Consider the following 20779-nt stretch of genomic DNA (forward strand, 5'->3'; position numbering starts at 1 on the left):
GGCCAAAATATACTCCCCTAGGTTGGAGCATCTAGCTGAGCATTAGAGCCAGGTGGGCTTGCAAACTGACACCCTGTGGGCCTGGACAAGTCCCCCCCTGCGGCGGAAGTTAGGGGACTACTCAGGTTTGGACATACAGCACAGAGGAACAAGCAGAGGCCTGACTCCTGGGGGCAGTGGCCCCCACAAGAGAGGGGACCAGAAGGGCCGTGCCCAGGTCCTAGTGAAAAACTCACCACTGAGCTAAGTCCATCCTCTCCCGCGTGAGATAGACCGAGGCCCAGAGTCTTATCATGGAGCTCCCCCCAACCACACACACAGCAGGGAACATCAGGAGGGGGAACGAGCTTCCCCCTTAAAATGAGTGAGTGTGGACATTGACGAAGTGTGAAGCAGGACCTGATTCTGACAGAGACCCTCTCGGGGTTCCTCTCCACCCCACACCGGGGCCCAGGGCAGATTCATCACTGAACACACCCTGGCAGCCCGGTGATTCGGTGCACACCTTTCAAACGTGGAAACTAAATTCTGCTGACTGCCTTCCCTTCTTCTCTCTCACTTAACACAGCCTGCTCAGGGCCTAGCGTGGGGAACAACCTCACACAGTGTCTGTTCACGGTGAATTCAAGGCCAGCCTGTCCCAGCCCTGCAACTCCGCCTGCTTAGGCTGTGGGGTCTCCTGTGGGCCACAGGTGCTGCATTCTGTTTAAACTTTAAAACAGCTTCTGTTTGAAAAGTGGTTTCTCTGTGCTTTGCCCAGATAAGGAGTTCAACCAGGCATGAAAGGGGATGAAAAGCAAATGCGTGATGTCCAGATTGACAAGATGGAGGCAGGATTGGCTGGAGGCCCAGAGAAATCCCAATCGAGACGATTGAGCTCCGCCTCCCGGAAGCTCCCCCTGAGGTTCAGTTCACTGCTGCCAGATTCTCTGGTTCGAGGTGCCTGGGGGATTGGTGGCTGCACCTCCCACCTGCCCTGCTCTGCTCCAGGTGGAGGGCGGCATGGGGCTGGGGAGACACGAGCAGCTTTGCCCACCAGCCCTCCAGGCCAGGGGTTGGCAGGTGCCGGCTGCATGATATGAGTGCCCGGTCCCCGGAGGAGGGGCCCTCCATCATTCCAGAACTCCACTTAAATTCAAATTAGCTGAAGTGCTTTTCCAGGTGATGGCCTCAATGCCAGGCGCGCACTAATTGCACAGGCAATTAAAACATATCGGCTTCCCGCGTGGTGAGCAGAATGTTTGCCTGGGCCTTAGAGCTGCTCTGGAAAGGCAGAGCCCTGGTGTAAACTCACCGAGGCCAGCGGTGGGAGAGAGCCGGCCCGAGGAAACCCAGCAGCCCATGTGGGACCCACCCCATCCCACCGCAGCTCTGGTTTTAGTTGCAGGGACTTCCCGGGACCCTCTGTCCCCATGGGAAGACCTTCTCTCCAAGCATCCCTGAAGGGGCTGAATGCAGCCTCTGGGGCATTTGGCCAACCAGAGGCTACTGCTTTAACCCGAATGTCCCAGACCTCTGATGAGTTGAATCGTGTCCCCTACAAAGATGTCAGAGTCCTAACCCTCGGTACCTGTGTAGGTGACCTTACCTGGATGATCGAATGAAGATGAAATCATTAGGATGGGCCTTATTCCAGTACAACTGTGTCCTTATAGAAAGGGGAAATCTGGACCCAGAGATGGACAGCACCCAGGGGGCGTGCCATGTGAAGGTGAGGCAGGGACTGGGGTGATTCTCAACAAGCCAGCCAATGCCAAAGGTGCCAGCAAGCCACCAGTGAGAGGCTCAGCGCAGATTCTCCCGCACAGGCCCCACAAGGAAGCGGCCCTGCGGGCACCCGATCTCAGATTTCTAGTCCCGGGACAACACATTCCCACTGCTTCAACCGCCCAGGCTTCAGTAGGTTGTTATGGCAACCCTAGGAAGCTAATGTGAAGGCCCAAGCCCCAACAGTTGGGGCCTTGCCCCTGTCCACACTGATGGCACGCTAGGATGGTCTTCCACGCTCAAAAGTGATTGCACCTGCCTCCCAGCCAGGATGGGCTGCCCTTCAGCGACGCTGTTCGTTTCCCTGAAGCACCACGCCCCAAGCACCCCTCGGAGCCACGCAGCCGAGATATTTAGCCAGACTCCTCTGATGGCTTTCGGGGCACAGACTTGACAGAGAACCAACAGTATCCTTTCAGTCACTTCGCATGTGCTCCCTGAACACCTAGCAGACGCCACAACTGTCCTACGTACGCACTGCGGCTCCAGAATAAACGCGGTAGACAAGACCCCAGTTCTTACGAGTTAGCTTCCGGTGGGGGACCTGGATGAGGAGGAAGAAAAGAAACACGCAGGCCACATCACTCATGAATATTATGCGGGGAAGTGAAACGGGTGATGTCGAGGGAGCAGTTCAGAAACATCCCTCTGAGGAGGTGAAGCTGTAATCGACACCCATGCAATCCAAGCCACGTGAGGATCCAGGAAGAGCGTGCCAGGCAAAAGCAGCAGCCCGTTCGAAGGCCTTGAGATGGGAGTCAGCTTGATGTGTTTCAGGGGTGGGGACAAAGGCAGTGCAGCTGGAGCCCAGTGGGCACAGGGGCCGGCGCTACAACGTGGCTCCTGAGAAGCAGGCAGGGCCTGACCACGCGGAGCCAGCAGGCCCACGCCTAGGAGTTGCTAATAGGAAGCAAGAGGCAAGTGTTCAACAGGAAAATTGCTGAACCTACTTCGCATTTTAGAGACTAGATGTGGGTGTTACAGGAGTCCAGAGCCACATCAGTCCTTGCAATGCCCCTGGCTTGCTGGCAGGTGGAGGGACAAGCCCAGCTCTCCCCCAGAGGGGTGACTTGCAGCTGCCCCTCCCAGAGGTCAGGCTTCAAACCACTTCACTAGGGCACTAACCATTTCACCCCACCCAGTCCAAAGGTCCCCCACCTCAACCCCCCAACAAGCCCTCATCCCCTGGCTTGACCTCTTCTGGCATCACCAACACTGGAAATGTCTGCTCCCTTCCAAGACAATACTACCCCCTATTCATAGGACATAGGCCTTCAGGCAGAACAAAACCAAGCGAACAAAACAACCAAAAACCAAAAACCATTATTTGCAAAGTCTGGGGTTTTTGCCCCTAGGACTCAGCAGGAACCATAGCCCTAACTCACTCTCCCTCCGCCCGTTCAGGCCGCAAACCCCAAGCCCAGCGCCATCCATCCCTCATCCCAGCCTGTCCTCCCATGGGAGACCGAGCAGCAGAACAGGACTGGCCGAGAGGCCCTCCCACACGCCTCCCAGTCTGAGCCCCTCACTCCACCCACGTCTCCACGGCTGAAGCCACACTGAGCAAGGCACCATTCGCAGGAAAAGCAGCTGCAGACATAAATCTGCCTAAAGATTCACCCAATTCACATCACTAAACGGAACACTCCTCGCTCCGGAGCAGCTGTTGGCAGACGAGTCCCGCACCCACGTCTTCCCCAAGCACAGCTGGGGACACTCACCTGGCATTTGCAAATCAAAGCAGTCTCAGAACAAACGCTGGACCACTCCCAGGTTGATTCCAAGTCTCAAAGACAAGACCTATTTAGAACTTTGTAGGTGGCAGGGTGTTGTATTTGGGTGATTTGTTTTGTTTTGGTTTTTTTGCCAGTGCCTATTACCTGGTAACCCTGTAAGTTGTCTGTGTTCTTTCTGCCAAAATGAGCCTGAGATGACCCATCCTGGGAGGAAGATGCAGCCCCCCAGGTTGTGAGAGAGGCCGCAATGGTGGTGGTCTCCTCGCGGCGCTGGACATACTGGTCCCCAGAGAGCAAGTGTGCTCTTGGGACTCAGAGAGAGCTTTGGAGGCAACAGAAAGTCTGTCCAGGGCTTGGGCACCTATTTTTACACCAGACACCATGCGTGTGCTGCATTTGCATTGTCTAATCTGTACAAGGACCTACAACGTTGGTATTATTAGCCCATTTTACAGATGTGGCCGTCCACGCCCAGTGAGGTGACAAGACTCGCCTGTGGTCCCATTACAGTAAGCGGCAGAGCTGGGGCTCACACTGAGGCTGGCTCCAAAGCCCACATCTTTCCACCATGTCACATGAAACAGTTTATGCTTATATTGTTATTTATTCTTGCACGATATATTTTTCCATACGAACAGTTATACACCTACCTTTGCCAGCACTGGTCTATAGCATTTTCTAACCTGCAAACCTCTCAGTCGCGTCTGTGCAGGTAAGCCAGGGGAAGGCCACCTCAGAACCTTGCCCTCGGCAGTCTTCCTTGTGCTCAGGGGTCAGGTGTGGTGTTCCTCTAGCCCGTCTCAGTCCTGTGCACGCTGTCTCTGATTTTCTCCTACCGGGGTTCTCCTCGTTCAGTCAGTATCAAGCATATGAGGCAAAGGGTTCCATTTAAATCTCTAGAACACCACTGGAAATTCTGAATGGACACGGGGGAAGAGGGAAAGGGCGGGTATCTAACTCCTGAGTAAAACGCTCCTCGCTGCCTGCACACCTGTCCTGGCTGACCTGGCTCAGGGGCCACCCACACGTGAGGCAGAGTGTCAGGAGGTGTGGGCTGTCACCGCAGAGCGTGTTCGGGTTCCAGATGTGCGAAGAACACACGTCAGCCCATGTGATCTTGGTGATGCCTGACTCTTTGTAGAGATTGACGCCCCCAAGAACCTGCGGGTTGGCTCCCGCACAGCAACCAGCCTTGACCTCGAGTGGGACAACAGTGAAGCAGAGGTCCAGGAGTACAAGGTCGTATACAGCACCCTGGCAGGCGAGCAGTACCACGAGCTGCTGGTCCCCGAGGGCATGGGCCCAACCACCAGAGCCACCCTCACTGGTGAGTGAGCCCTGGCTCCCGAGCCCGCACCCTCACGGCGCTCTCCCCAGCCCGCATGCCCCACATCCGACCACAGCCAATGCCACTGATTTAATCTCTCAAGTACCTGTCATACCACGTGTCTGCTGCTCTCCATTGCATGCCACCAGCTGGTCGAAGCTACTGTCACAGCTTGTCTTTCATTTCTCATCATGCCATCCCATGCACGAGCATTTCAGGGACTCCACTGCTCTTGGGATAAACCCCAGGCCACGACAGAGCCTGCACAGCCCTGCCTGGTCTTCCTGCCGTCTCCCTCCCTTCATCCCTCCTGTGTACCCTGGCACTTGCCGGGCTCCAGGCCCACAGGCGCACCTCTCTCTGTCCCTCCAACACCTTCCCCCTCCTGCAGTGGGGCTTCCATGCGGTTCTCGCTGCATCTCAGGCTCGCCTACCACCCACTTAGTGAGTTATGTCTGCTTCCCTCTCTGCTCTCAGTTCACTTGTCCCTTTTCGGGGAGTCTGCCTAGTTCCCAGGTGAAGTGAGGTCATCTGTCCTGCAGCCTCACCTCCCTGGTTACCACCCTTCTCCAAGCACCCCTCGTTTGTCATGGCACACTTGTGGTGTGATGATTCCATTGTCACTGCCGGCCCTCAACCTAAAGCTCTGTGGGAGGTGGACCATGTTTACTTTTGCTCATCACTGGCTCCCAGTGTCCAGCACAGTGCTAGCGCTTACTGGGTTCTAGATAAGCAGCGGAGGGGTGGAGGGATGGAACTGTAAATGTTCACTGTGACTGGGGCATAGGTGACAAAGGCCAGTGACAAGGTGAGTGCCCTATGTGGAGTGGGAGTGGGGGCCATTGAGGGATTTTAAAGAAGGGGACCCAACACCTAGGTTTGTGTAGCTGCAGTGGGGAAGGGACAAGGGGTCAGGGCCAGAGGCAGAGATTAGTCACGAGGCTGTGCCAGAGTCCACAGGAGAGATGACAGACAGTGCTGTGCATTAAGACGATGGTCAAGGTCACCACGATGCCTGACTGGGAGCATTCCCTGTCCCCATGGGGATAGGAGCCTAGACAGTGCCCCTCCGGGGGCTTCAGACACACCCACCCAAGGCCTGCCTGGTGGACTTCCCTGAGGGTTAGAGGACTGGCTGTGCGGGGCGTGTGGGACGTGGAAACCACGGCTGTCACACAGAGACTGTTTAGCTGTGTCCTGGCTCCCTGCAGAAGCATCTGCCATCTTAGCGGACAAGGGACACACGGCAAAGAGTGCGTCCAGTAAACAAGGGCAGACTAATCAGAGCTGTTTTCTTCCTGAGCTGAGATCCCAGACCGCCTTGCCAAATGAGGCCAGTTAAAGTAAATATAATAAATGCTTTTCTCCAGGCAGACGCGCTCCTGAAAACACAGCCAGGAGATGAAAAGATATGCTGACCAAGCAGGTTAATGGGGGTGAATTAGATGTAGCAGGAACAGACCAGCTGGCAGAAGGGCCTTTACAGAGAGCTGGAGACATTCACAGAAATTAAGCTAAACCAAAAAGCTGAAATGATACAGGAGGGAACTGACTCCAAGCGCAGCCCAACCCTGCCCAGAGCCTCAGGCTGATTTGGCGATTAGCAGTTTCCAAGGATGATGGCTAGTTGTCGGATGGCAGATACACCATAAAATCATAACAGACGTAGAGAAAAACCCAGTCACATCCTCACCAGCATTCCCCTCTTCCAGGGGAAAGAGACTCTACCTTCATCCATCACCTGTGTTCCTCCAGACACCTTCGCGGAGTTACAGCTCATTTCACCTCCACCGCCTCACGAGGGAGGGTAGCATCTTCCTTTCACGGATGCAGAAACTGAGGCTCAGGGCACTGGGGAGACTTGGCCAGGCTCACGAACTAGCGAGGGGCGGCGACTCAGAGGCGGCTCCGGGTCGTGGTCAAAAGCCTCCCCGTTCCGAGGCTGCAGCCTGCTGAAGAGGCCCAGGCGCCAGCACTGCGGACTCACAAGGACAGGAGATTGTTACCGAGGAGTGGGCTTGGAGAGGTCGATTTCTTTTTTATTAGAGTTGGGCTGATGAAATTAACCTGCAAATATATATTACTCATAACTATTCCAGGGAGCTCACTGCTGGGGAGATTTGTAAAGGCAAATGGCTTTATGTGACTTAAGAAGAGTTTATAGGCACAGAAGGAAATCAAGTATGTCTGTACTTGCTGAGATGCAAATTACAAGGACTGTTGGCTCTCCAGCAGTGGCGTCTGGGGACGCAGAAGGGCGGGCCATGATGGAGGGAAGGCAAAGTGAGGTAGAGGCTTGGTCCCAGCTCTAAACGATTGTGGGTTTGCGCCAACTCCCCACCTTGGACGCTGAAGACAAGAGTTTATCAGCTTCCGAGGGCCCCCACTCCTGCTTTTTTCTGGTTTGGAACATGTTGTTTATTTGCATTTAAAAGACAAGAACCCAGTCTGGGTGAGAAGGGCACGTGCACTCACCTGCAGCAACCCCTCTGGTCCCCACCTCCACCCTCCCTGTCCCTTTGTCAGTAAGAATCAGGGCTCCCAGCAGAGGGTCTCGCCCCAGTTTTCACTGAATGCTTTCCTCGAGGAACGTGGTGAGGGCCAGCACCCAGGATGCTGTGTCTCGGCTCACCCAAGTCTGGTGTGATTCGGGGCCACTGACTTCACCTTTCTAAGCCTGTTTCACCACCTGTAAAATGGGGAAGGTGCCACTAGCATCCCGAGAGTCTCTCATGAGCTCGTGTCTTCAATGACTTTAAGAAGCTCTAACACAGCAGACCACTCCCCACAAGGCTGGTGGTGGGGACCACGGGGGAGGAGAGCCTAGGCACTGACGGATGGTTCTGGATGTGGCAGAGTAGGGACCCTTGCTTCCTTCTCAGCATGGGGTGTGGGGGCCAGCAGCAAGGGCGTCTCCAGGGAGAGGGGAGAGCCCTCTCCTCCCAGCTCTACCCCATCAGGGCCTGCATTGTCGAGGAGCCCCGGGTGGTCCGCGTGTACATTCATGGGTAGGAAGCAGCCACTTGGGTTTGAGACCCAGTTCACCGATGTGCACCCCCTGGGCAAATGTCTTCAGGCTCCTGGCCTGAAGGCCACCGTGTGTACCTCAGAGGGCCGTGGTGAGGACGGAGTGAAACCGTCTGTGTCTGCAGAGACAGGCACTTAGGACAGGGACTGGTACCCGTGAACATTCAGTAGCCACTTGGCCTTGGGTGGTTTTTAATCCCCACACAGCCCAGACCCAGATACGTGGCAGCCTGGCCTTCCCCTGGTACAAGTTCACACCCCCTCACTTCTCGTTGCTGACTCTAGCCCTCGGAAGTCCTCTGGCGCCTGTGTTTTCTCTTCCCGGCAGAAGCCCCATCTCTGCAGCCACTGCTTACCCCCTCGCTGTGGACCCGAGACCCTTCCGGACTCCTGGGGTCTCTGAGTCATGCCGAGGACTCGCAGCACACACCCCTACCACCCTCCCCCTGCACTGACAGAGGCCAGGATGGGGCGTCACACGCCGAACACATCTTGTCCGCTTTTCTCTCCAGGCAGCGCCCAGCGAATTCCCTCTGGAGTACGAGTTTGTTTTGAACAACAGGCTCCGTGTCTGCAGTGATATTTCTTTCTTCACTCTGGTAGCTTCTGTGTCCTCAATAATAAGTCTCTTTTTTAGACTCAGCCTTTCAGCCCACTGTTTTCTGGATAGCAATGCAAAAACGGTAAACCATGAAGAAAACGTGTGGTAGAGGGAGGGAGGGAGGAGAGAAGATTCTCATCCTTGGCTGGAACTTGGTCAAAGGCCCTGCCGGGGGCCGGTGCAAAGTGTGAGCCCTGCTCTGGCCTCGGCCTCTGGGGTGGCCTGCTGATCTGCCATCGGAAAGGACTATGGCCGCCATGTTTTGCCAAGAAGGGAAAAGGGTCTGTCCTCAGCTATCAGTACCCCCTTGCCTGATCCTCCCTCATGACTGGGAGCCCACACTTGAGGACCGCGTGGTGGGAGGCAGGCAGGAGGGCTGGCCCGATCGATGGCCAGTGAGCATGGGCTCCAACCCAGCACCCCAAGACCAGTCATCACACCCCTTGCCCAGCCCATGGGGCGCCTACTTGCGTGCCTCCTGACGTCACTTCCCAGCCAGCTACCTCTCTCTGCATGTGACCCCCTCAACCTCACCAGCAGGGCGCTAACCACAAACCCAGACCTCACGGCACAACATAGGACTGCAAGAAAGCCAAGACTTGTGGCAGAGCCCACCCCCCCTGGCTCAGCCAGGCCGCAGGAATTGCCACCTCCACACCGGCCCTCTGCTTGCTGGAACAAAGGGTTCTACTGGACCCATCTTCTCCTGGGGGCCTAGTGGTCAGAAGGTGGGCTCCCCGAGGGGCAAAGGTATAGATGTGCATGTCCGTAGGAGGGGTTGCCATGGAGAAATCCGAGACTCCTGGAGGAGCCTAGCTGGCAGATCAGGGCTGAGCAAGGCACTGGCTGTCCCTTCCCCCTCCTGTGCCAGGGCCTGAACACCAACACCAGCCAGGGTGCCAGACCCTCAACGCCCTCCCTGCAGGCTCTTCTGCGGAGGAGGAGGAGTCAGGCAGTGGGCCTGGCGCCCAGGCGGGCCAGACTCTGCTGAGCCTCCTGTGGGCAAAGTCACAGTGCCCCCAAGTGGCCACTTTGGTAAGGCACCTTCTGAACACAGCACCACCTTCCAGGGACCAGCAAGTGGGGACTGTGCTGCGGAGACCCAAGTAGGAGAGAGGAGGAAAGGGCGTCCACAGCCCTCTTCCTCGCCAGAGCTGGCACATAAGGTGTCTGTCCCCTTGTTCATGGTAAAGGGCTGGGGAAAGGGAACTGGGGAAGAGCCAGGTGGGAACCGCCGGAGACAGGGTGTTCCCGTAGAACGGGGTAAAGAGCCGCTGCCTCAAGAGCATTCCTTGGTATCAGTACAGTTTTTAAGTTTAGGTTTGTGGAGCCAGTCCCTTCCTTAATGTCAGCGTGGCCCTGGCTGCTCCTCTTGGTGCTTGAAAGTCACCAGTGCTTAGAAGGCAGGGGACGTATTCTGAGGAAGTCCCACCTCATGGGAGACCTGCCTCATGAGGGGGACTCAGGAGAAGCGCCCACCACCACCCATGGAGATAAGGAGGGGAGCCTGGGAGCTTCGCCCTGCCCTGCATGGAGAAGGGGGATTGTTGCCTCTCTGGCGTGACTTCAGGGGCTCCCAGAAGATTTCTGTCTCCAGATACGTCCCCACCTAAGAGCCTCTGGCACCCAAATTCCACTGCTGGAGATTTCCCTAGGAGGGGCCCTGGTTGTCACAAATTGCTTTATCAGATCTGCCTTTGCATGTTTTTTTCCCTCTTCTCCAACCAAATGTACCTCGATCCTTTCAACCCAGGTCCAATACCCTTTCTTGGGAGTCTTCCCAACACGCCCCCCACCCCAGGCCACCCAGGTCTCTCTGCACTGTATATGCACATTCTCTCCACTACGCTGCATACTGAATTAAAATACAAAAAATCGAACCCCTTAACCCTAGTGAGGAGACCAACATGAAAACTAACAACAGCAATATAATAATGTAATGTCTCTAAAAACTAACAGAATGGCTGTGAAGTCCTTGAGGGACAGGATCCATCCTGCCTTTGAAGGCAGGTGACCTGCAAATGCACTGGGGCCCACCAGACCCCCAGCCCCCGTTGGGCAGGCTTGAGCATCCCAGAGCTCGGGAGAGGAGCCAGGGGGCTAGAGATGGAAAGAGTCCGCATTTCTGCATGTCCACCTGAACCCAGCCAAGCCTGCAGTCTCCAGGTGTCTCACTCCTGCTTTTGCTGGCAAGAGACAGCAGTCTCCATTTCTCCCGGCTCCTGGTCCCACTACTTCCTGCCAGCAGGGGAAGCCAGTCGTCCTGCCTTGTCACCCTTGGTCCCTGCATGGTGGCGGAGAACTGGCTAGTTCCTGCTGCTCACCACGCCCCGTGCTGACCACCAGAGAACTCCACATCTGCTTCCCTCTTCCTTTCCTCATCTTGTCCCTTCTCCCGCCGCTGATCTTACCCCCACTCCCGAAACGATTTCTTGGTTAGCGCCCCCTGGTGGAGCACCAAATCGATCCCCAGTTCCAGTCTGCTTACTCCACTCCCCTCTTCTAGCCTGGAGGAGTTTTAGGGATGGGGGGCCATGCTATGATGGGCCAGAAAGAACAAAGGACGTGGGTTCCAACCCCGTCTTTTTATTGTATATGAGCGTCATACGCTGGTCAAGGCAGGGACCTCCCTGGGCCTCTGTTTGCCCCTCAGTAGCGCCCTCCCAGCAGAGCCGCGGGGGCGTGAAGAGGGCTAACGCATGTGACTCCCGAAGGAACTGCAGATGCTAATAGTGTTCCTGACCATCAGACACCCAAAATTTCTCCTCCGATTCTTACCCCTCTTTCCATCTCTCCCTTTCTTCTTCACTATCTTTCTTTTTTTTTTTTTAAATCCTCATCCAAAGATATATCCATTAATTCCAGAAAGAGAGGAAGCTAGATAGAGACAGAGAGAGAAACATCAATCAGTTGCCTCCCAGAAGTGCCCCGACAGGGTCAATCCTGTCACCCAGGCACGTGCCCTGACCGGGAACCAAACCCACAACCTTTTGGTTTACGGGACGATGCCCAACCCACTGAGCCACACCAGCCAGGGCTCTTCACTATTTTTCCCAACCACCTGTGGCATGCAGCCCTATAGGTGCTCAAGGAATAGTTTTCTTCAGTACAGACTCTTGAAATCTCAGTAAGGACAAGGGTGCTGTCCCTTCAGCTGTCCCTGAACTTGGTATCCCGAGTTCATAGCCTGTTGCTGGCACAAAGGAGCCTCTCAGTAACCTCTGGTGAGGGAGCACCCCATGTGCTGTAGGAGTTCAGAGAAGAGCGGGCAGCGAGAGAGTTGAGAACAGCACTGGCCTCCAAGCTGAGCGGAGGAGCTGGTGTAAGAGACTGGTGCTTTCCTCTGGGGTGCATTTTCTGAGCTACTGTTGAGAAAGGGAACAGAGCCATTTCTGTGCTCCCACGTGCAGGAGCTGGAAGGAGAGATGAAGGGGCATTGACAGAGAGCAATGAGATGTTGAAGGCGCGAGAAATCCCTCGGAGCCCTCCACGTGCTGATACAGAAGTGAACTGCCTTCGCCTCAGATACACATTTTCTTCCTCGGCGGAACTGCATTTCACCTGCCGGCAAAAAGCACCAATCGCTTGTAGCGTGGGAAGAAAGCTCCCGAAAATCAAAGGAAAGCAGCAGGCAGAAACCTATAAAGCAAGTCCCACTTCCCCACTTCCCAGACAGAAGGCCTGGGAAGCGGGTACTTGAAATTCTGCTCCACAGTTTTCTGGAAGAAGATGATTCCATTGTAAATTATTGAGCATTTCATTTAAGCTTCATAAATAAGAAACTGGGATGAAAACAGTGCATGTTAGATCTGCTTGGCACCATATAATTTCTGTCTTACTCCCTCGATCCGTCACCCTTCATCTGTGTCGCAGAATTTCTACTTCATTATAGGCAATTGAAGGTCTCAATCAGCTGCCTGGGTAAAGTAGTTTATGTCCCGAAGGTAATCTGATTTCTCCAACCAAGGATGTGCCTGGGGCTCCTGGCGGAGATGAATGTGTGCTTTGAACAGATCTGGGCACCACGCTCACGCCATCAATCTAGCGACAGGTGTCGGCCCTGCCAGGGGCCAGCTGCTCGCTGACACCTGGCCTCCCCAAATCACTGGTTTCATCAGAACCACCAGGCTAAGCCTCAGAAAACCAACAACAGGTGTGCCAAGGACCAACCTGTACCTGCCTGGGGAACACATGGGGGAAAAAGGACTCAACGTCTTGGAATAGTTCGCTGAGCAAGGTAACAAGAATAGTGGCTACTGTCACGATGAGCCAGGCACTGAACTTGACACATGGTTCATTTCGTCCTCACAAGGACCCTCTGAGATAGAGACTATTACTCATCCCCTCCTACAGACGGTAGGGGGTCACAGTGACACAGGCGGAAAGTGGCAGAGCCTGGATACTAATGGAAATTTGACAGACCTCAAACTCTGTCCGACTTCAAAGTTCACCTCCACTAATGCTGGCCCTGCGGAGGAAGAGCTGAGGGCTAGGAAGTGGGTGGGGCTGGTTTGAGAGAGGGAAAAGGCTGATCCTGATGCTTTCCTGCCAGGAAGCCTGGTCCGGAAGGCCTGGGAGGGCCTGCCGCGCTCGAGCGTGGGGGATTTGCTGCAGAGCCTGCGCTGAGTCCACATGGGGGGGGCAGGGGACAGGCTGGTGCACAGCCTCCACTGCCCCGGTGCTCATTCAACCAAGCCATTTGATCAGGAAGCCTTGCCCTGTCCGTGCTTTTCCTCTCAGAATCATTCCCGACACCCCAGCGATGCTGAGGGGGTCACAGCTGCTCCGGGGAGGGGTGAGCCCTAACTCCAGAGTGACCAGTGTCTTTAGGAGAAGCAAAGAGCAGAGACACACAGGGAGAAGGCCACGTGCTGTGGAGCCCTCCTACATTTAGAGGGCGGACCCTTTCGGGAGTGACTGGGCTATGAGGGTGGGGCCCTCGTGACTGCCCTGTGCTCAGAGAGAGACCACGCACTATCACTCCCTTGAAGAGACACGGGCATCCCCGTGAGGCCCCAGTCACTGTCTGCCAAAGGTGCAGCTTGGTCCTCATGTACAACACCCAGGAGGTACTTTGGAGGCCTGTGTCCACACAGTCCCGGTAGGTTACACGCCCCCCCGCCCCCCCCCCCCCCCCCCCCGATTCACAGTGCGAGCCAGGGGTCCCTTCACCGGCTGTAGCCACCTGAGACTCTAAGTACCACAGGAACACCGTCCACAGGAGGGCACACTTCTGAAGGTCACAGACAAGGGGAGCCCCCCGCCTCCCCAAGGAGACCAACAGCAAGAAGGAAGCTCTGCACTGACCAGTTCGTCCTGTTGACTGGGTGTGGGTTGCCTAAGTGGTGAATTTGGGATTTCCTAATAGTCGGGGGGGATTCGGGAAGGACTAAACGTAAGAGCTGAACAGGAGTCTGAGATCATTCGCTTCCTTTCTCTTGGCCTTCCCACCTTGACACACTCAGAATAACGCCTGTTTCTGCACCTACTGACAGATCTGGTGCCGGGCACTGAGTACGGCGTTGGAATATCTGCTGTCATGAACTCGCAGCAAAGCATACCAGCCACCATGAATGCCAGGACAGGTGAGTAGGCGAATCGGTGCGGAAGACCAGGAGACCCTGTGGCCCCAAGGAGCCGTGGGGGCTTGTCCTGGCAAGGGCTGCTCGGAAGGCAGTGCCCCAGCAAGCAGGTCCCTGGGCGACAGCTCACAGCAGGGAACAGCATCCACCTGCAGCCCTTTGAGTCCCTGTGTCTAGTCCCTGACATCTGACATCCAGGATGGAGCCCCGCCCTCTTCCCCGTCCAGCTGTGCATGGCCCTCCTTGGTCGAGGGGGTGCCCAGAGCTGTTGGAGCAGAGGTGAAAACTCCCAAACAAGCGGGCACCAGAGTGGGTCATATTTCTCCTAGATCACCCACCCCACAGCAGGCAGAATGGGCTGTCCCTCTTCCAAGTCCCGGGTAAATATCAGAGTCACTCTAGTGCCTGAGGTACAAGTCCTGGGTAGTACCTCAGCAACAGAGATGGCTGCTGTTGCCAGGATGTCACAGCCCTACCTGTGGCTCCTGCGCTACCCTGATAGGCTTAGTGAGGAAGACTGGGAGCCAATGAATTTGGAGAGCTTGAAAATCTGTAGCCTTTCTGCAGATTGCACAACTGTTTGCCCAGCCCCCGGCCGCCTTTCAAAGGGAAGGTGCTTAACGAGATGTGAGTGAAGTGTGTCGCCAGTGACGGGCTGATCCTCGTGGTCAGCAGGCCAGCTGAGAGCTTAGACGTCCACAGCAGACGGTAAAGGGGGCTCCATATGTCTATCCGCAGAACTGGACAGCCCTCGAGACCTCGTGGTGACGGCCTCCTCGGAGACCTCCATCTCCCTCATCTGGACCAAGGCCAGCGGTCCCATTGACCACTACCGAATCACCTTCACCCCGTCCTCGGGGATCGCCTCAGAGGTCACCGTGCCCAGGGACAGGAGCACGCACACACTGACCGACCTGGAACCCGGGGCAGAGTACATCATCTCGATTGCCGCTGAGAGGGGTCGGCAGCAGAGCTTGGAGTCCACTGTAGACGCCTTCACGGGTACGCAGGCAGCAGCAACCCAGCTGGATTCAGGGACCCTTGGACCTCCCTGGGAGCTGGTCACCCAGGCAGCCCACTCTCCCCGTGCCCCATGTCACTTAGAGAAAGGAGGGGTGTGGACAGAGGAAGAACAGATAGAGGAGAAACTCATAAATCATCACGAGGGACCAGCTGGAAGTAAAGGGGAGAGGTGAGCAGAGCTCCCCACAGGCCTCCCCAGGACAGTATGCTCCTGATTCCTTCCCGCCCCAGCAGAGTGGTTAGTTGTGCCCATCTGTCCCCACCTACACTAAGTTGGGAGGGGGGGGCCACGTTCAGAAGATCCATGGGATGGTGTTAAACTCCTTACAGGATATAGGCTTTAAATCCAGGGTGGGTATTATAAATAAGTCAGAGGTAATGCTGGTGTTACCCTCCCAGGGCGCTCATTTCTCAGTGTGGCTTGAAGAAAGCAGAATGGACAGGATTGGAGCATGAGGAGGCGGACCTCAGGCTCAGCTGGGAGTGTGTGTGTGGGGGGGGGGGGGGTCCTCATCAGTGCCCCCACCCCTGCGTGAGCTTCAGAACCTCCCCTCTCCTCTGCCTTGCAGGCTTCCGCCCCATCTCGCATTTGCACTTTTCTCACGTGACCTCCTCCAGCGTGAACATCACCTGGAGTGACCCATCCCCCCCAGCAGACAGACTCATTCTGAACTACAGCCCCCGGGATGAGGAGGATGAGATGACAGAGGTCTCCCTGGATGCCACCAAGAGGCATGCTGTCCTGATGGGCCTGCAGCCGGCCACCGAGTACATCGTGAACCTGGTGGCAGTCCACGGCACCGTCACCTCTGAGCCCATCGTGGGCTCCATCACCACAGGTGAGGCTGGAGGGCTGGACAGCAGGTGGGAGAGGGGTCCCCACATAGCCTTTGATGAGTCAACAAAACGTACACAGTGAAACACCCACGGAGTGGGAGCCTGCCTCACTCAGCCAAAGAGGGTCTGTGAGCTGCTGTGGAAAAGCCACTCCCTCCAGAGTGGCATAAAATGTCCAAGATGGGAAACTGACATTTAGAAGGTAGGATGCACCCAATGCCTTGAGGAGACAGGGCTTAGGTGGGTCGGTCCAGAGGTCCTCCCACCACCAGCTTGGGCGAAAGCCCAGGAGAGAGCTCGTCTCCACGAGGAAACCCTTCTCCACTAAAGCAAGCTCTGTTTCCACTCTGGGGAGCCAGCTCTTGACCGCTCAGTGAGCTCAATGATGCCGAGGATGTTTCCCCAGAATCGATGGACTTGTGTTCAACCGTGTGGGACCTGGTGCTCTGAGAACTCAACCTCGTTCTTGGGATTCACGTGTCGTTTGGAAAACACAGGCACCGTGAGACGGACTGGCCCATCCACATCCCATCGTTCCCAAATACACGCCCAAATACGAGCGCGCAGGCGGGCGACGACTTGAGCATTGGGTAGCTTGCTTCTGCCTGGCCAGGACTCACAGCTGGACAAGTGGGTTAAACCCTCCCTTGGTCTCCATCCTGTGGTACTCCAGCAGTCACAGAAAGAATAAAGTACACAGCGTATGGGAAATACAGTTTAAGAAAGTGGATTTTTCCTGGACTTAGGCTCTGAAATCCCTCTCCAGTCAATAGCCAGCTCTTCCAAATGGACCACAAGGGGCAGCTAAAAAAATCAGAGAGACAGAGCTGGGTTTGCCCAAGAGGAATGGCCATGCTACTCCTAGTTCAAAACAAAATGCACAACAGACTTAAAGGCCCCTGCCCGGCTGGCCGCTGGTAGGTGACAGTTGCTGCACAGGCACAGAGCTGCCAGCGTGACTTCATGTCATTAAACTGTCTTCTGTGACTGGCTTGGGCCTTCCCTACAGGGTCATGGGCGGGACTTCACCCGGACCACGGGGTTCAAGGTGCCCGTGCGCACAGCAAGGTCTTGTCTGCCTTTGGGACACCATCAGCTCTTGGTCTGTGTGACACCAGGGGTAGGGATTCCTTTCTCACACTGTGCTTTCTGTCTTTTCCCACAACCACCGGGTCCCTTGTAGGAATTGATCCCCCCAAAGACATCACGATTAGCAATGTGACCAAGGACTCCGTGGTGGTCTCCTGGAGCCCCCCTGTCGCATCTTTTGATTACTACCGAGTGTCCTATCGGCCAACACAAGGTAAGGGGGTCACTCAACTTTCCCAATGAATGGGACTTGGAACTGGGAGAAAGCTGTGTGGGGGAAGCAGCACATCCCAGGGGACGTCACCCCACCTGCATGTTTTCTCCTCTCTGTGGCACGTCCCATCAGAGTGAGCGCAGCCGGGTGGGCAGTAGCCAAGGAGCTCTGTACCCATCAGCGGTTCTCGTAAAAGGCTTCACTACATTCACCCAGAAAACATGCCCTCGCTGGCAGGGGGAACTGGTCACGGTCACTGAGGCAGTGTCCTGAGGCACAAAGAGCCCTGAAAGTAGCCGCCAAGAGCCAGGGTCATGTGCACGTTCTTGAAAGAGTGGAGTCTAGGACTAGGGCCCTGGGCAGGGGGCGGTACCTGAAGACCCTGCTGAACCAGGTGGAGGCTCGGAGGGAATCGCAGTGATGGTGGCCCCATTTCTGCCACCGCAGCAGAGTTATGAGTCAGAGGAAATTGGCCAGACCTGCATCCTGCCAGTCCTTCGTGGTGCACGTGGCCTTGGGGGAGGACACAATCCCTACTAGGCACTGAGCCTTGCACCCGTCCATACATCACGACCCGGTGCTCCCAGGAGCCCCTCTGCAGACTGTAGCGTGAGCTGTGCTGATGTGATTCCCCTGAACGCTAACTGTGGCTTCTGCTCCTCCTCAGTGGGGCGGCTGGACAGCTCCGTGGTGCCTAACACTGTGACAGAGTTCACCATCACCAAGCTGCACCCAGCTACCGAGTACGAAATCAGCCTTAACAGCGTGCGGGGCAGGGAGGAGAGTGAGCGTGTCTGCACTCTCGTGCACACAGGTAGGCCCATCCACACTCCCGTGCACATGGGTAGGTATGTCTGCACTCTCGTGCACACGGGGAGGCGAGTCTCCCTGGCATGGCCAACTCAGAGCCCTGACTGAGGACCTGCTACAAACGAAAGGGGCGAAGAGTGAGGGTGTTCGGGCTGACCCAGAGCGCACTGGCGCTGGGCCCGAGGGCTCCGTTCCTGGGCACTGCCCTGAGTCACCGTGTTGTGCACAGGAGTTTGCAGCTTCTCTCTCCCTAGGCAGTGCTCTCTCCCCGGACCCTCTAGGAGTCGTGTTGGTCTAAGTCAGTGATTTTCATGGAACTTCCAGTCTGACATGTGACCTTTGAAAGACCTATGATGGAAGTGAATTTCAGAGCAGACATCTGAATCACCCCCTCTAACTTTTTAGATGATTCAGAGAAGGGAGTTTCACCTCAGCGAAGGAAGGGGTTGTTATTCCAGCACCAACCCTTGCAGTCATGAAACTTCTCATCGAATGTGGCCACAGCTGCCAAGGAGCTGCGTTTGTTCTTGCTTTATGCTCCAGGGATGGAGGAAGAAGGTGCCGGCCTCCTCTGGGAAATGAGCCCCTTCTGGGCCTGAGGACAGGGCTCCATGGCCCCTCCTTCTCTGGCCCCTCAGCCAGCCCACCATGCAGAGGTAGCACAGGGGTAAACAGCATCTTTAAGGTCACGGCTAAGACACATCCCTTCAGAAACTCAAAATTATTCCTCTAAAGACACCCACAGGCCATTCGAGTCTTCCCCAGTCTCCTTCCAGGCCCGTGACTACAGAAAACCCTGCCGTGTTTTTGGTTCAGTTTTACCCCTTCCATGAAATCACCTGTGGCCATTAAAGTATCAAGAAATACTGACCCGAAGTGATGCCCAGTGAGTCAACAGAAGCCCCCCTTACACGTCCTGAAAGGCTTAGAAATTCATGATAAAGAAATTAGGCATTTCTCACTGAAGACAATAAAATGGATTTCAAGAGTCTCCTATCCCCAAGGCAAAAGAGCAGGAACTTGGCTCAAACAACGCATTTCTTAGGATCTTGGTCAAAAACAGCAAGTATCTCTCAACAGTGTATCATCCCTAACCACCCTCCTTCAAGTTCAGGTGGCGCTATTTTGGTGAACTTCCAACAACCAGATTGCTTGCAGAAGCATCTAATGTTGTTGCATTTGTTGTCGCTGTGTCAGCGTGCGTCTGTGACGGTACAGTTTCGGAAACGAGCCCTCCTTCCGGGTCTCCTGCTTAAGCTCAGAGATACGAAGCTGATCCAGTTCCAGAAGACTTTTCTTCAGTAATTCTCATAAAAGACTATGAGAATTTAAATCATTCACTGAAGGCAGAGATGATAGATGCAATTCAGATGTTAAAATTATAAAAATATTTTCTTGCTGTGGCTTTGAAATAGGGACACAGGCAAGCAGTAGAACCCTTCCATTACAGAATAGGGCCAGAACTACAGTACCCCTCATCCACACGTCCATCACGTGGCACTGAGTTGGAGCTGGCACCCAAACCACGGTAATCACATCTGCTGTCAAAATAGGTCCCAAGTTCATGGGAAGGAGGCAGTTGAATAGGAACATGGTCCTGTGACAAGCAGACGGTTCTCCCGACAGCATTTGTAGCCTTGAGCCTGGAAGAGTCCCCTTGCCTCTCTGTATCACAGGGAGATACCAGGACTCAGTACGAGCTGAGCCTTGTGAGCAGAAAAGCAGGGATGCGGCAGCCAGGTGGGACGTCAGAGGCAGCCTGAGTCCCCATCCGGTCATTGCACAAGGACCTTCTGAGTTAGGGGCTGCGCGGAGCTGCCAGCACACTCACAGGGGTCACGAGACAAGCCCCTCGCATCTGTGAAAGTGCAGATAGCCCAAGAAGCATATTCTCCCATTCACTAAGGAATCAGAACAGTTTCTACATGTTCTTAGTTTTTCCATCTAGCTTGAAATGCCTAAGACACACAGCATGCCTTGGAAGCCCCCACAGCACCTGACAGCACCTGAATGATTTAAAAGAAAGGTCTGGGAGAACTGGGTACTTGCAAGGAAGGAAGATGGGGAGGAGAGGAAGGGGCTGCCAGAAGCAGGAGGGGAAAAAGGAAAGCGGTCTGCACTCACCCCCTTGTTTTGGACGGCACAGCAGCAGACGTGTGTCATCATGGGTGCAACTCTGGGAGACGCTGTGGGTGGAACTGCAGGGGACCAGCCACTGCACTTCCGGCCTGCAGTCGCTACCTCCTTTTCCTGATCTTCTGTCCTATCTCAGCCATGGACAACCCTGAGGATCTGGTGGCTACCAACGTCACTCCGACGGAAGCCCTGCTGCGGTGGAAGGCCCCAGGGGGCGACGTGGAGAGCTACGTCATTGTTCTCACACGCTTCTCAGGTGGGTTTCTGCAGGCCTGTCGTTCAGACAGGTAGGCGTGGTGGGGACGGGAGTGAATATAGCATGAAGGCAAAAAACCCCAAAACGTTTGGTCAACCCAAGGGACAAATTAGAGATTTTCCTGTCCTCCAGATGTCCCCAGACTCTATCAGCTATGGGGATTGAGAAAGCTGGGACAAAAGGTGCAAGGACGGCACATAGCCAAGGGCACGTACAAAATCAGAGGAAGCGCACTAGGAAGATAAACTCAGAATTGAATTGAGACTTGCTCCAAAATGCTATAAGCAAGAAAGTCGACTCTTCACCCTAGCTGGCGTGGCTCAGTTGGTTGGAGCATCGTCCCGTACACCAAAAGGTTGTGGGTTCAATCCCCA

The 20779-nt window shown here is 55.2% G+C and overlaps 1 protein-coding gene across 1 annotated transcript in view; it reads left to right on the top strand.

Moving 5' to 3' along the window:
- The window catches only part of TNR (tenascin R), a 62750-nt gene that overhangs the window by 21617 nt on the left and 20354 nt on the right, over window positions 1-20779 (top strand). The window contains exons 7-13 of the mRNA XM_024551740.2: window positions 4645-4830; window positions 13954-14043; window positions 14779-15042; window positions 15633-15902; window positions 17084-17203; window positions 17871-18017; window positions 20286-20405. Of these exons, the coding sequence (XP_024407508.2) occupies window positions 4645-4830; window positions 13954-14043; window positions 14779-15042; window positions 15633-15902; window positions 17084-17203; window positions 17871-18017; window positions 20286-20405 (1197 nt within the window). The remainder of the gene's footprint in view (window positions 1-4644; window positions 4831-13953; window positions 14044-14778; window positions 15043-15632; window positions 15903-17083; window positions 17204-17870; window positions 18018-20285; window positions 20406-20779) is intronic.

This window comes from Desmodus rotundus, chromosome 12, assembly GCF_022682495.2.
Source record: "Desmodus rotundus isolate HL8 chromosome 12, HLdesRot8A.1, whole genome shotgun sequence".
Taxonomy (NCBI): Eukaryota; Metazoa; Chordata; class Mammalia; order Chiroptera; family Phyllostomidae; genus Desmodus; species Desmodus rotundus.